Source organism: Medicago sativa, chromosome 3 (genome assembly GCF_051527215.1).
Source record: "Medicago sativa cultivar Bolivia chromosome 3, Bolivia_mono, whole genome shotgun sequence".
Taxonomy (NCBI): Eukaryota; Viridiplantae; Streptophyta; class Magnoliopsida; order Fabales; family Fabaceae; genus Medicago; species Medicago sativa.
The window spans coordinates 42,060,656-42,074,589 of record NC_140751.1 but is presented as its reverse complement, the minus strand read 5'-3'; the positions used below and the strand labels follow the sequence as shown (position 1 = coordinate 42,074,589).

At 33.4% G+C, this 13,934-nt stretch overlaps 1 protein-coding gene and 1 long non-coding RNA gene across 4 annotated transcripts; one reads left to right on the top strand and one right to left on the bottom strand.

Annotated features, from left to right (window-relative positions):
- Nucleotides 1–297: 297 nt before the first annotated feature.
- LOC146937546 (uncharacterized) lies at nucleotides 298–3,123 on the bottom strand. Its single transcript, XR_015033289.1, has 2 exons — nucleotides 3,043–3,123; nucleotides 298–489 (listed from the first exon to the last, which is right to left on the bottom strand). It is a non-coding gene; the product is annotated as an uncharacterized LOC146937546 (long non-coding RNA).
- Nucleotides 3,124–4,329: 1,206 nt separating this feature from the next.
- LOC146937545 (calcineurin B-like protein 3) lies at nucleotides 4,330–12,751 on the top strand. Of its 3 annotated transcripts, none has more exons than XM_085751808.1 (10): nucleotides 4,330–4,933; nucleotides 5,130–5,257; nucleotides 8,033–9,103; nucleotides 10,059–10,106; nucleotides 10,191–10,351; nucleotides 10,605–10,687; nucleotides 10,927–10,986; nucleotides 11,912–11,988; nucleotides 12,184–12,233; nucleotides 12,415–12,751. In XM_085751808.1, the coding sequence occupies exons 5-10, from the start codon at nucleotides 10,228–10,230 to the stop codon at nucleotides 12,693–12,695; spliced, it is 675 nt and encodes a 224-aa protein (XP_085607934.1). In that variant the 5' UTR covers nucleotides 4,330–4,933; nucleotides 5,130–5,257; nucleotides 8,033–9,103; nucleotides 10,059–10,106; nucleotides 10,191–10,227; the 3' UTR covers nucleotides 12,696–12,751. The 3 variants fall into 3 exon arrangements, with proteins under 3 accessions (XP_085607934.1, XP_085607933.1, XP_085607935.1); XM_085751807.1 differs by having other exon boundaries at nucleotides 8,030–9,103; XM_085751809.1 differs by lacking the exon at nucleotides 12,184–12,233 and having other exon boundaries at nucleotides 8,030–9,103; nucleotides 12,415–12,569.
- Nucleotides 12,752–13,934: the final 1,183 nt, after the last annotated feature.

Genomic DNA, 13,934 nt, shown 5'->3' with positions numbered 1-13,934 from the left:
CTTCCAAACTATAAACGGTTCAGTTCAGTTTTTCCGAACCATTTCAGCAATTTGGTTCGGTTCGGTTCGGTTTTGATGGTTAACCGAATCATGCCCACTGTAACACCCTAAAAACCCCAACTTTGAACTAGTAAATAAAATTATAAAAATTCTAAATTAGGTGTTACGCAGAATCGTCATTATACCATCTCATAAAAAATAATCTTAATTCAAAGGTTTCATATAATATTAATCATAATTCGGCAGCGGAAATGTTCAACCATCATAATAAAACGATTTAAATTCTCGACATCATGGTAAAAGAAACACAACTCCAAAGACTTAAAATTTCAGAAACATAGTTCGAATAATAAACCCCCGACCCTAGTGTTACAGATCAGAGCACGTGTTTTTCGACTACATAATTATCACTAATAAAAATAATGACGGAGGAGGACTTCCGTCACCACCTTTGAAGCGTCCCGCAGCTAGAGCTCCTCGCCTGAGTGTCTGTACCCCACGAGTACAGACATCACAACATACAACAATAAGAAGGGTGAGAATACATTTCATAAGGTATAATTAGAACTCGTGGATAACATAAAGATATAAATCACATGCAATCATCATCATTTACAAGCATCATCATAATTTCTCATCATTTTATACATAACTATTTACACATCTTTACATATAACTCACAAATTATACTTAGTCAAATAATTAATCAATTACACATCTTTAATAACTCATTGTTATTCTAATTCTTATTGTACATTTTCTTCTCAAAAATAAAATGAAATAACTGAAAACAAATGAATATCCAAAACAGTATGTTTCCATTCCACTTAACAACTAGAAAAAAAAAACTTTATTATAATTCAAGGAAGCAAAAGTTCAATGCTGTAGGTACTCAAATTCAGTTATCTGCAATGATAAAAATCTATATCCAAATTCATATATTTTATTTTTGAAGGGATATGAAACCATATATATATCAACATCTATCAATTTGTCAATCATTTATTACTTGTGCTGAATATAAAAGATAAATTAGCTACGGCAGTGTGTGTACTCAACTAATATAAGGGATTGGAAAGACACAAACTTAATTTCTATAAGTGGAAGCTTAATTTCAATTTAAAATGCCAGAAAAGCTCTTGTTAATAGCAGCAACAAGGAATGAAAACAATTTGAATTGAAATATGGCAATAGAAAATAATACAGCCGTTAAAAATAATAACAATTGGAATTGACTCAATAATTAAAAAAAAATAGAAGTTCTCAAGGTTATAATAATAAACCTAACTATATAAACACAACCATATTCCAATCATCAAAACCTCATAATTCAGAAACGAAAATCAAACACATTATTATAGCAAAAAAAAAAAGAGAACATGAATTTAATCATAGATTCATCATAGGAGTAAGGAAACAACGAAAATTAACTACCCTTCACTACCCACATGAGTACACATAGCATTCACATCAACATCAGGATCAACATACTAACATGTATATGAGAAGATGCAACTCACCCCTAGACCTATATGCATGCCGGTACCGGTTTCTAATCAACATTTGTATGTCAGAGTTGTGTTACTGAACATACATACATCCTAATCAACATTTGTATGTCAGAGTTGTGTTACTGAACATACATACATCCTTCGTCATTCAACATGGTCTTAAAGATGATATGATGCATGAAGAAAGACTCTCTAAATACCACATATTAGCACATCATCAAATAGCTCACAAATACAACAGAATTCATCTATCAGGTTCATCAATTACGTCATCATTAATCATCATTATACAACATCATCATTTCGTCATTAATCAACGTCATATGGTAGTGCTATCTCACTATTTTCATCGTTGTATATATACATATTGTTTCATCATTATTCTGCATCATCATTAATTCCTATACTCAAAATTAGTTACTCTCATTTATGGCGTACTTTATTCTATTATCCATACTGAATCTTCATTCCTAGTTTAAAGTTTTATTTCACAATTATCTCCACTTATAATGTCTCCCACTATTATAACCAAGGCTTCTTAAATCTTAAGATCCCATCTTCCTATTATCAATTACATTCATCTTAACACTTTTCTTAGCATCATCAATTATCTTGATCGATCATACTCTATTCTTCGTTCATTTTAACTCGTTACTACTCTAAGTGTGAGTTTTGCACGGGCTGTAGATCAGTCGTTTCAATCTCACATTCAGATTTTTGAGTTTCAACATAGACCGAGGTTGTTGTTATCTCTCTACATTCCTTGCCGACTACTATTGATTCAGCCTATTTTTTGGGGCACTATAACTAACAATTAATTATGTAATTGTTTAAAGATAATATTCTCTCAATTTATCTTCCATCGTAATTAGTATTATTAATTTTTTTGTTTTAGTTTTGTTTTTGTTTATATTTATGCTTCGTTTCTAACCATCTCTTTTTTTTTTCTTTTGTTATTGAATCTCTAATTTGGCTACAATTGATATTATTGTTACTCCTAAGACCGTTGATAAGTTCATGAATATTGTAGATGATTATGCTGATCTCACCTTCTATAATCTACTATCCCTCATCTTCTATAATTAATCATCTATTTTACCACCTAATTTACCCTTCAAGTTAAGGAACCACCGGTTTCAAATAAAAAAATTAAAAGATCATCTATTTTTATTTATTTTCTTAAACCGCATGTCCTACAAATGATGTGGTTATCTGGCATCTCTAAGGCTAAGCCAAAAACTGGTCTATGGCAGTTTGATATTCGAAAAGTTGAGTTCTCGCAATAGACTACACACACTCATATTCATTGTTTCTACCTTTTTAATCCATTACCTATATCATTAATTTTTTTTTTCTTTTACGATATCTCCAGGATGTCTACTTTTCTACATAGAACAAAGTTTGGGATTTACATCACCACAACCCTAATTTTGGGAACAACAAGACACCATAGAATTGAAGGATTTAAGAACTCCTTTTCTCTCCTTTTAAAATTAAAAGAAACCTAAAGATGAAAGATTCTCCCCCTTACCTCGAATTTTCTGAAAAACACCGCTTTTGGTTCAACACTCCTGAGCTAGGGTTTGCCTCCTCTCCTCTCCTCTTTCTCAAGTGCAGCAACAATAATGTTTATGACTTTATTTTATGTTATTTATACTAGGGAATTGGGCTAATCCACCTGTCATTGTTTTCTCGCCTCCTCTTAACCTAATTTTACTTTCATCTCCCCCACTTATTTTATTACTTCTATTTTCACCTCTCAACACTACTATTTATTATATTATTCCTCCCCTCATTTATTTTATTTCACACACAATATCAATAATTATTAAACACCTTGTTTTCTCCACAACGACATATTATTTCCACATAAAATGCCTCGTTGTTACAATAATAAATCAAGACACTATTTGGTTAACTCTATTAAATTAGGTAAATAAAATTTGGGGTGTTACACCCACCCTATTTAGGCCTTTAGCTTTTACTAAATTAGATTTTGCTTTTTTGTTTTGGGGTTATCATGAAGATGTGTAACATGACAATATCCATTTTATTTGGAATTCTCGTTTGTAATTTGACGATGTCTTTAATTTTCGACAATTGCCAACTGACATTAACTTTGGTTTAATATGAATGCCATGTTTTAAATATATGTCGAAACCACTCTTGAGTTATTTTAACTTCTTGTAAAATATGTTTATATTTCTTTAAAAACTTTTCATTTATACGGACTGGACTATTCGATTATCGGAAAGCTAACTTTCCATTTCATAAGCTAACACTTTTTTTAATTGGAACACCACAAAAGATATTCAACCTAACAATGTCAATATTATGCATTATGATAGATTTAATAAATAGAATAATCAACTACGAATATAGATTTACGAGGGAGATACTCATAAACATTTATGTAGAATGAATTAAATTGATGTAGCTTATTTATTGAGTAACTTGGAGTAACTAAGGTAGCCTTTAACCTAACTTATTTTTTATTTAAAATCTACTTTTAACTTTAAGGTCCTTATTTAACTCGAAAATAATTGATTTAGCAAATGCTGAAATTCGACGTTATTAACTTTTTTCAAATTTACTTTTTTGTTCTATTTTATTCTATAAAATTAAGGTCCTTATTTTTTTAAGACCTTTTTATAAAGAATATTTGACCCTAGTTCTCCTTTTAAGGGAAGAAAGAAAAGTTAAAAATAACATGGGCCAAACACCACTTACTAACTCCCTAATTAACCAACCTAGTAAACTATAGTTTATTTTACCCATAAAAACAAAATAAAAATTCAAAATTCAAGTTATTTCTTCTGTTCTCTCACGTTCTCTTCTCTCTCTCTCTCTCTCTCTCTCTCTCTCTCTCTCTTCATTTTCGATTTCACATTCACAAATTCTCAACTTGAATTTCAACCAACTCTTTTTCTTCGGTTTTGATTCCGATTAGAATTACGGTTTTGTATTACGACGTCGTTTTCGAACGGTCGAAATCGGAGAAGAACGAAGCGCCGGTGGCGGTGGAGAAGGAGTATGCGCTGTCACGGGCGAGGTTTTGTGGCCATGGAGACCGTAAGGAGCAGATTACGGTGGTTCGAATGAGATAGCGTGAGGTGGAAAAGGCGGAGAGTTTTTTTCGTGGTGGTGGTGGTGGAAGCGGAGGGGTTCAGAAACGACGCCGTTTTCAAAACGATTGAAATCGGAGAAGAACGAAGCGAAGCCGACGCCGTCACGAGCACATGTAATCGGTGGCGGTGGAGAAGAAGTATGCGCTGTCACAGGCGAGGTTTTGTGGCCAGGAGAAGACGACGGTGCTGCCGACGGAAACACGAAGGAAGAAGGTGCGAATGAGATAGCGTGAGGTGGTGCTAGCGAGAACCGTATGAAGTCCTTGGCGTTGCACGGAATTATACCGGAAATTGGTTTGATTTTCGTTTTTGACTTTGATTTTGATTAATGTTGATTAATGTTGATTTTGAAATTGGTTTTTCTGAAATTGTTTTTGACTTTGATTTTGATTAACGTCGATTAATGTTAATTTCGATTTTGATAGTGTGTGGTTTTAGTTTATTTACTGCTTATAGCATATAATCACTTATGTATTATCTATTTCTATAGCAGCCACATGGTCAAGACCCACAAATACAAAGTCGTTTTAGGATGGTCGAAGTTGGAGAAGAAAGACGTGACACCTGCTAGACGCGTATGAAGTCCTTGGATTTTCACGGAATTCTACTGGAATTCAAGTATGTTTCTTTGATTTTTGTTTTTGACTTCGATTTCGTGTGTTATGGTTCATGAGGTTAATGTTGATTTTGATTTTGAAATTAGGGTATTTTAATGTATTGTTATAACATATAACATGATATGATTGTATTTGGTAGTAATTCTCTTAAAGAGACTTAGGCCTTGTTTCCATAAATAGCTTATTTGCCGGAGTTTACGTCGCTCAAAATTATAAACTGCCTAATATTGCTGAGAGGGCTGATACCGTCTTGAAAATGGTCAAAGATGTCTATGAAAGATACCGCAATGATTAATGATTAGTAATGTTCTTGTTTTAACTTTTTTGTCTATTTTTAATCATAGGTACTACTTACTTTAGGATCAATCAAATATCTTCATTTCAAAACATACCGTCTTGTTATTGTTGTTTTACATGTACGCCCATTATAATGGTATGTCTTACATTGTGCAAACATGATGAATGGTCAACACCGCTAATGTAAAAAAACATAGGACACCGTCACGACTACATTTATATTAATTTGTTTAGGTAACGAGGATCTACATTCTAAGTTCTAATAGAATATTAGGCTTTTTGGGATGTGATCCTTAATGCATATTAGCTGTATAGTTGTCGCTTTTCATTTACTTAGACGGGACAATCATTGAAAGTTGGGGCTGATTAAAGAATAATTCGGTAATGAGTTATGCAAAATGTGAGGTTATCATCCACAATGAGCAAATATGGATCGTTACATAGTATTTTTTTAGGGGATATGTGGGGAATAGGATGGGGGAGAGAGGGGATGAAAGGAATTATTTTAAATTTTGTTCTTTGGTTTATTGTTTTGGAGGGATAGGAAGATGGAGGGGAGGGGGGTTAACTTCATTCTCACTTAAGTGAGACTCTCCTCCAATATTGGGGAGATTTGTAGGGTTCAGAAGATTAAGTAATTCAATATAAAGTTTAACTAGATCAACCTAAATATCCTTATAATGCCAAGGAGAAATGTGTGCTGTGTCTGATCTTCCTTTCACTGAGGTTCTCTTTCTATCTATATCTCAATATCCATGGTGTAGTTAGTGAAGTTGCATGGCTGTCAATCAATGCTTGCTTCAGGTGCAGGGTAAATGGGAAAATGGTGTGTGTAAATTGAACAGAAAGAAAATAAAGATTAATGAGCTGGCCTGCTTTGTGTATGTTTGGGTGACTGTTTGGCAAATGTTTTTCAGAATAAACTTGATTTTGTAAAATTGCTTTGGTCTGTAATGAATTTGAACTGGTGTTATTTTTGTTATGTAGTCTAAATTTTGCAGCTTAATACAAAAGCTTTTAATCACTTCTGGCTAATATGTGATTTAGATGTTAGATTTGATCACCTTTTGCTAACAACAATTAAACATCTATACTTTAGTAAAAGTTAAATCAGTGTTGTTACTTTTTTCCGTGACAGAAAATACACACTTTGTAGGTAGCTGAGTGCTATGTCTAAAATTTCTTATATGTTGGTAGTTGAGTGCCATGTCTAAAATTTTCTTATAACTAATTCTTTCAGAGAGACTCAGGCCTTGTTTCCATAAATAGCTTATTTGCTGCTTATACCATATAATCAGTTATGTATAATCTATTTCTAAAGCAGCCAACTGGTCAAGACCCACGAAGTACAAACACTGGCATGACACTAATATGTATTTGTAATGACACTAATATGTAATGACACTAATGTCATTACATAATACATATCAGAACTTAAACTATACACTGGTATGACACTGGCATTACATAATATATATCTGTTGGTGTCATGTCGGTGTTGAACACTGAGATGTGTCTGACTAGTATTTCAACACAAAGATGCATGGTCCCTTGAAGATCTTTTCCTTTGTTTGTTAGTTAATTCTAGGGGAGTTTATAATTTGTGTGGGTGTGCTCCCATTTTTATGATTTCCCCCACCATACCTATCCGTTGACAGGTTTTCTGAGATTCTTGACCCATAATTAATCTGACCTGGTTAATAGGTTTTATGATCTGCGTAGGCGTTGACTGAAGTTTTAAATGCTTCATATTCTAGTTCATCTAAATTCGATAAGGTTAATGCTAATTAGTATTGAATGATACTTATCTAACCTGATTGTCTTTGAAATAGGCACGACAGTAATTAGGGAGATAATACAAGGGTTTTGTTTTAAAAATGAAGATAGTGTATAGTTTAAGTTCTGATATGTATGATGTAATGTGTCGAGTTTTGTTTATGAGAATATTTGTGTTTGAAAATTGTTTGTATTCTTCCTTTTAAGTGATGATGATGCTATAACATGAGCGTATTTGGTTGTAATTCTCTCACATATATAGAGAGGTGTAGGCCCTGTTTGGATAAAAAGCTTATTTGCTGCTTATATCATGATAAGCGCTTATGTATAAGCTATATCTATAGGAAAATATAAAATAAAGTTAAACTATTTTTCATATAAGCTATTAGTTGTTTTCATAAGCTATTTCGGTAAACTGGTGAAAATAAGCTAAAAATTGCTAATGGACAATGTTAGTACTTATTTGATAAGCTGTGTTTACAAGTTTTCCAAAGACTTACAAAACTCATGTCAGTAGATAAGCTCAAATCAGCCGATCCAAGTAGGATTTTGAAATTACGGTTTTTTAATGTATTGCTATAACATATAACATGACTGTATTTGGTTGTAATTCTCTCAGAGAGACTTAGGCCTTGTTTCCATAAATAGCTTATTTGCTGCTTATACCATATAATCACTTATGTATAATCTATTTCTATAGCAGCCACATGGTCAAGATCCACCAAGTACAAGCAATATGCCGATGAGAGGCACTCGCCTTGTCAAAGGGAGAAGCATTATGCCGTTGAGCGGCACTTACCCTGTCAAAGGGAGAAACACTATGCCGATGAGAGGCACTTGCCATGGTATGCTGATGACAGGCACTTGCCTCGTCAAAGGGAGGAGCATTATGCTGATGAGTGGCACTTACCAAATCAAACAATGGAAGACTATGCTGATAAAAAGAGCTTACCACATCAAAGGTTGAAATCAACTATTTCTGTTGTGGCCCCAATACTATGTCCACGATCAAATAATGGGAAGAAACCCCGAATATTACTAGAACTGCGCGAGCCATCAAAGAAAACTTCAAATGGACAAGAGAGTAGGAAGATTCCAAATTCTCAAATAAATCCAGTACTACCGAAATCTAAGAAAAATTGGTACTATTTAGAAAATGTGAGTTATGAAGCTCGTATTTTTAAGCACAAGATAGTTCCTGATGAAAGGTATGAAAGAAAAGTCAAGGATTACAATGGTGCCAATGGATCATGGCTTCAGGCGTGATATTAGAGGAGCCGAAGAAGGTAAATACTTGGAAAAAAAGTTGGGATAACAAGCCTCATGAAGTCATCAAAACATGAAGGTCAGTGCTCCGTCAAACTCTGGCTTTAATAGGACAGAATCTATGAGGACTGATTTTGCAGTACCACAAGTCCCTGTAACTTCTCCGGAACTCTCACCTCCACCAGCAGTGAGGTCAAGTATTGAACCCAAAAATCATATTGATTCACAGAGAGAAGTTCAGAATCATTATGTGGAAAAAAATGATGAGCAACATGCAATCTCTATGGAGTTTAATGCCTCATCAGGTTTTGAAATTGAACCTCAAGAATCAGAAGCCTTAGCATATTATGACAGCCAACATTGTATTGAACTGCTACCATCCGCCTTATTGGATAATGAATCCGTTTTAAAGGACAGTGCTAAAACCGAAACTACAGACGGAAGCTCTCAAGGCGAAGTGGAGATGGATGTTCTCACAGCTGAGTGCGACAAAACTAATTTGCCTCAGGTATTTCTCGTTTTTTGATTTTCAAATGGAAGTTTCAAATTATACTGCTCTTTTTATGAATACTTGCTGTGTGGCGCTAAAGGCTTTGAAGAGACGTTGGAGTATTGCAGCAAATGTAAAGGTTGACGCGAAAATTCGGTTTTAGCAGAAATATTTGAATACTTGATATTATATGAATACTTGTTGAATTTTGCTTAAATTTCATGTCTTTTTTGTTTATTCGTGTTTATTTATGTCTGTTTTGGATAGATCGATGAATTTTCTGTGCATGTGGATTGGTATGTGAATTGGGTTGAATTCAGAATCTAACAACCTTCAATGTTTTCAAAGTTTGAATCTTTTGAATATTGGGGTATTGAATTGATTATATTTCAATGGTTTTAACGCGATTCTGAGATGTTTTCTATGTGATGCTGAATGTTTGATCATGGATCTTAGGTGCTAGAGAGAGATTGAATTGTTTGTTGTGGTTATATGAATAATTAGGTATCGTCGAATTTTTTGTTAATTGGTTAAACTACTTCACTACAAGGAGTAATTAAGTAGGGTTGTCTGTTTGTTGTATTAAGTTTTTGTTATGAATTTGGTCAAACTTAGGAATCGTTGATGGGAATAAAGCGATACATAATTTGTATTGTTTGAGTTTTGAGTGCTGTTAGTTTGATGTAGTATGTTTGGAATCACGGTAGGTTTGACAAAATCATAGTGGCACTGTGATTTTGTCGAAGCTCCAAGGTTTAGTTTTTGTCGAATTAACTGCGAATTCAAACATGCAGTCAGTAAATTGCAGTTAAGTTCTGATCCTGATTAGAGCATGGCATTTGTTCATTTGTATTTCCGTTTTGATTATTTTACGTTTTTTGTTTCTTTAGTAGATTGTGATTGATATTTTACTTCAGTTCTATAACTAGACTCAACTAGACTCTTTTGTTGATGGTGCCTTCGAATTTTGCAGATCTTAGCATTTGGGAGTTGGCCAACTGAAATTGGAAATGGTTAAAAGGTTTAGTTGCTAATTTCCTACTAAAGATGACCTTATGAGGAACTAACTAAATTGAATATCTAATTGATTTGTTTTCTGGAACAGTTATGGAGGATTTTGATTTTGAGGTACAAGAGATATCATGTTGCAGTGCATAGAGGGAATTAAGCATTTATTTGCTCCTCTATTGCAATGTTGTGACATTGACTTGTATAAGCAGACAACAGGACTCGAAGATCCTGAAATTCTTGCGAGGGAGACGGTGTGTATGCATCGACCTAACTTTATGAATATAATGCAGTTATTGTTACTTTTGTTCTTATAAAAATGAATTCTGATTTGAATATGTGCTTCTTATATCTTGTATATTATGTCATTACCTTTTGATTTTGAAAGCATGTGGACGATATTATGCTCTTTTTTTTTAGTTGTGGATTCAATTACCTCTCATACTACTATTTGAAATAAATACACATAGATAGGGATGATGATAGATATTTGTTTTGCTTGTGCATGCAGTTAGTGTAAGTGAAATTGAAGCTCTTTATGAGCTCTTTAAAAAGATCAGCAGTGCAGTGATTGATGATGGGCTGATCAACAAGGTTTGTCTGCTTCGTCACTGACAACTTGTGGTTTGTGGATATAATAAATTTTCTTGATTGAACCTTTTCAATGCAAAAAAACATGTATAATCATTCTATACCGATAAATTATATTTTCTGACAAGCTATTTTATTAATTTCTTCAATCAGAGAGGATCTAACATTATAAAATATGACATGATATGTTCAGTTTTCACTTTTTTCCTGCAATATTAATTATTAATATGCATCATTTGCAGGAAGAGTTTGAATTGGAATTATTCAAGACAAATAAAAAAGAGAGTCTGTTTGCCGATCAGGTATTTCTATCTTTTCTATTGATCTTTGTTTGACTTTTCTCTGAACTATGAAATTTTGTTTCTCTGATCAGATTAGGCCAAGGCCATCAAATACAACAATAACGAAGTCTTATCTCAACCTAATATGACATACAAAATAAACTTTGTCTCCATCTAATTCTAAACTACTGAAATTTTGATTACCGTCTTCTTTTTATTACCACAAAGTTAAACTGAAATGAGTTTTTTTACTACCACAAAGTTAAACTGAAATGAGTTTTTTAACATCGATGTCTTCATATGACAATTTTTTTGTAGGGGAATCATACGACATTTAAAAATAACTTCTTCTTACATGTTATTCTTAATGTTTCACCAAGAAGGTTACCTCATTGTTTTCATGATCACTCACTCCTGTGAAACTTTATATTGAATTAGTGTACCTTAATTCTTTATCAAAATCATTTAAATTATTTACCTTCGATTACAAGCTTTCCCACATGTACCCTTTTTTGTTTTAACATTTAAAAAAAAATGCACTTTCCATACCATATTACCATTGTAAATGCTATTCCTTCTTCCTTGCAACATGTGTATGTGCATGTATTCCTTCTTACTTGATGACCCTTGACGCGAAAATTGGAAACTTTATTATAAGTTTGATAAATGGGAAGGTTGAACTTGTCCCTCTATGTCAGTTGATGTGAAACTTGATTTTTAAGCATAGTTAATTCTAAATTCGGTAATTTGGAAGTATGACAATGCGCCTTTATGGCCCTTGTTTTGAAATTTAATAACGAAGGTTGAACTTGTCAGTTGATACGAAACTTGATATTTAAGGCTAGTTGGTTTTAAATTCGGTAAATTGAAAGCATAAGAATGTGCCTTAATGACCCTTGTTTCGAAAATCGATTGATAGCGGTTAAATATTTCAGCTTGCCTGTAGGCCTTTGAATTTGATAGTCAAGAGTTAGACTTGGATCTTTCAAGTTTGGATGCTACAATGATTGCTGCAGTTTTTAGGTAAGAATGCTAATGTGCCTCTCTTCCCTTTTTTCTTTTTGACTGCTTAGTATAGAATTTTTGTTCTTTCCAATTCTTTCCTGCTATGGTTTTTAACTCCTTGTATCTGAAAGGAATACAATGTCCTACAATTATTAGTATGTTAGATTTATAAATGATATTTTTTAATGGTGTTGAATAATCATCTTTCCACAGTTATTATATTTCGACCATGAAGAAAATGTGGCGCAAGTGTTGCGCTCCAGGTATACATCATTTTCTCCTCTGTGTGAACACGTTGTGTTTTTTTTTCAACTAACGAAATATGTCTAATGTAACGTGAAGTCCTTGAATGTTAGTGACTCTCTTGTTACTATTTAATACATACATTATTTTTGCATTTTTTGAAATCTGAACATCATCTGTCGTTAATAATTACTGATGTAGTAAGGATGTGTAAAAAATGGGACGGATGCCTCTGCAGCAAAGTATTTTCTTGGCTTTCCTATTTATCGTCTGGATCAAACAATGTAGGAAGACAATGCAACAAATGGGAAGAAATACGAAGCTTCTTGATTGATGGATCAATCATTCAATATGGTCTTCTCAAGGTTAGTCGTGTCACTCTTGTAAATTTAATTTCTTTAATCACCGCAACATCTCTTTATTCATCTTTTACCATTTGTTATTTAGTTTTCGAGATATTGAATTTTGTCGTCAAAATATAATCTCTTTCGTATGTTTATTATTTTTATTTTTTATCGATTGTCTTTTGGGTTTATAACTTTGTTGTTTTTTCTTTTTATCTTATTGATTTATGTCTTCTATTTGCCGCGAAAATGAGATTTTAGCTTTTATGGTTACATGTTTGATAAATTGGAAGTTTGAACTTGTCCCTAGAAGTCCCTTGATGCGTAACATAATATTTGAACCTATTTGGTTGTAAATTCGGCAAATATAAAGTATTGGGATGACCCGTTGTCGCGAAAACGCGATTTTATCCTTTATGGTTACAAGTTTGATAAATGGGAAGGTTGAACGTGTCCCTTGATTTAAAACATGATGTGAACCTATTTGGTTTTGTATTCGGTTAAATCCAAGTATTGGAATGACCTTTGTCGCGAAAAAGAGATTTTGGCCTATATGGTTACAAGTTTGATGAATTTGAAGGTTGAACTTGTCCTTCGATGTCCTTTGATGCGAAACATGATATTTGGTTTTAATATTTGGTTTTAAATTCGGTAAACTGAAAGTAATGAGATGACCCTTGTCGCGAAAATGAGTTTTTGGTCTATATGCCTACAAGTTTGATAAATGGGAAGTTTGAACTTGTACCTTGATGTCCCTGGATGCAAACATGATATGTAAACCTATTTGGTTTTGTATTCGGTAAAATGAAAGTATTGGAATGACCTTTGTCACGAAAATGAGATTTTGGTCTATATGCCTAGAAGTTCGATAAATGGGAAGTTTGAACTTGTCCCTTGATGTCCCTAGATGCAAACGTGATATGTGAACCTATTTGGTTTTGTATTCGGTAAAATGAAAGTATTGGAATGACCCTTGTCGCGAAAATGAGATTTTGGTCTATATGCCTAGAAGTTCGATAAATGGGAAGTTTGAACTTGTCCCTTGATGTCCCAGATGCAAACGTGATATGTGAACCTATTTGGTTTTGTATTCGGTAAAATGAAAGTATTGGAATGACCCTTGTCTCGAAAATGAGATTTTGGTCTATATGCCTACAAGTTCGATAAATGGGAAGTTTGAACTTGTCCCTTGATGTCCCTAGATGCAAACGTGATATGTGAACCTATTTGGTTTTGTATTCGGTAAAATGAAAGTATTGGAATGACCCTTGTCGCGAAAATAAGATTTTGGTATATATGCCTACAAGTTCGATGAATGGGAAGTTTGAACTTGTCCCTTGATGTCCCTGGATGCAAACGTGATATGTGAACCTATTT

Excerpts from the sequence above, each read along its gene's own strand:
- LOC146937545 (XM_085751808.1), top strand. The coding sequence starts at position 10,228 with ATGTTGCAGTGCATAGAGGGAATTAAGCATTTATTTGCTCCTCTATTG. Across the intron at positions 10,987-11,911 it reads AGAGTCTGTTTGCCGATCAG|GCCTTTGAATTTGATAGTCA; the intron begins GTATTTCTATCT and ends GCTTGCCTGTAG. Across the intron at positions 11,989-12,183 it reads ATGATTGCTGCAGTTTTTAG|TTATTATATTTCGACCATGA; the intron begins GTAAGAATGCTA and ends ATCTTTCCACAG.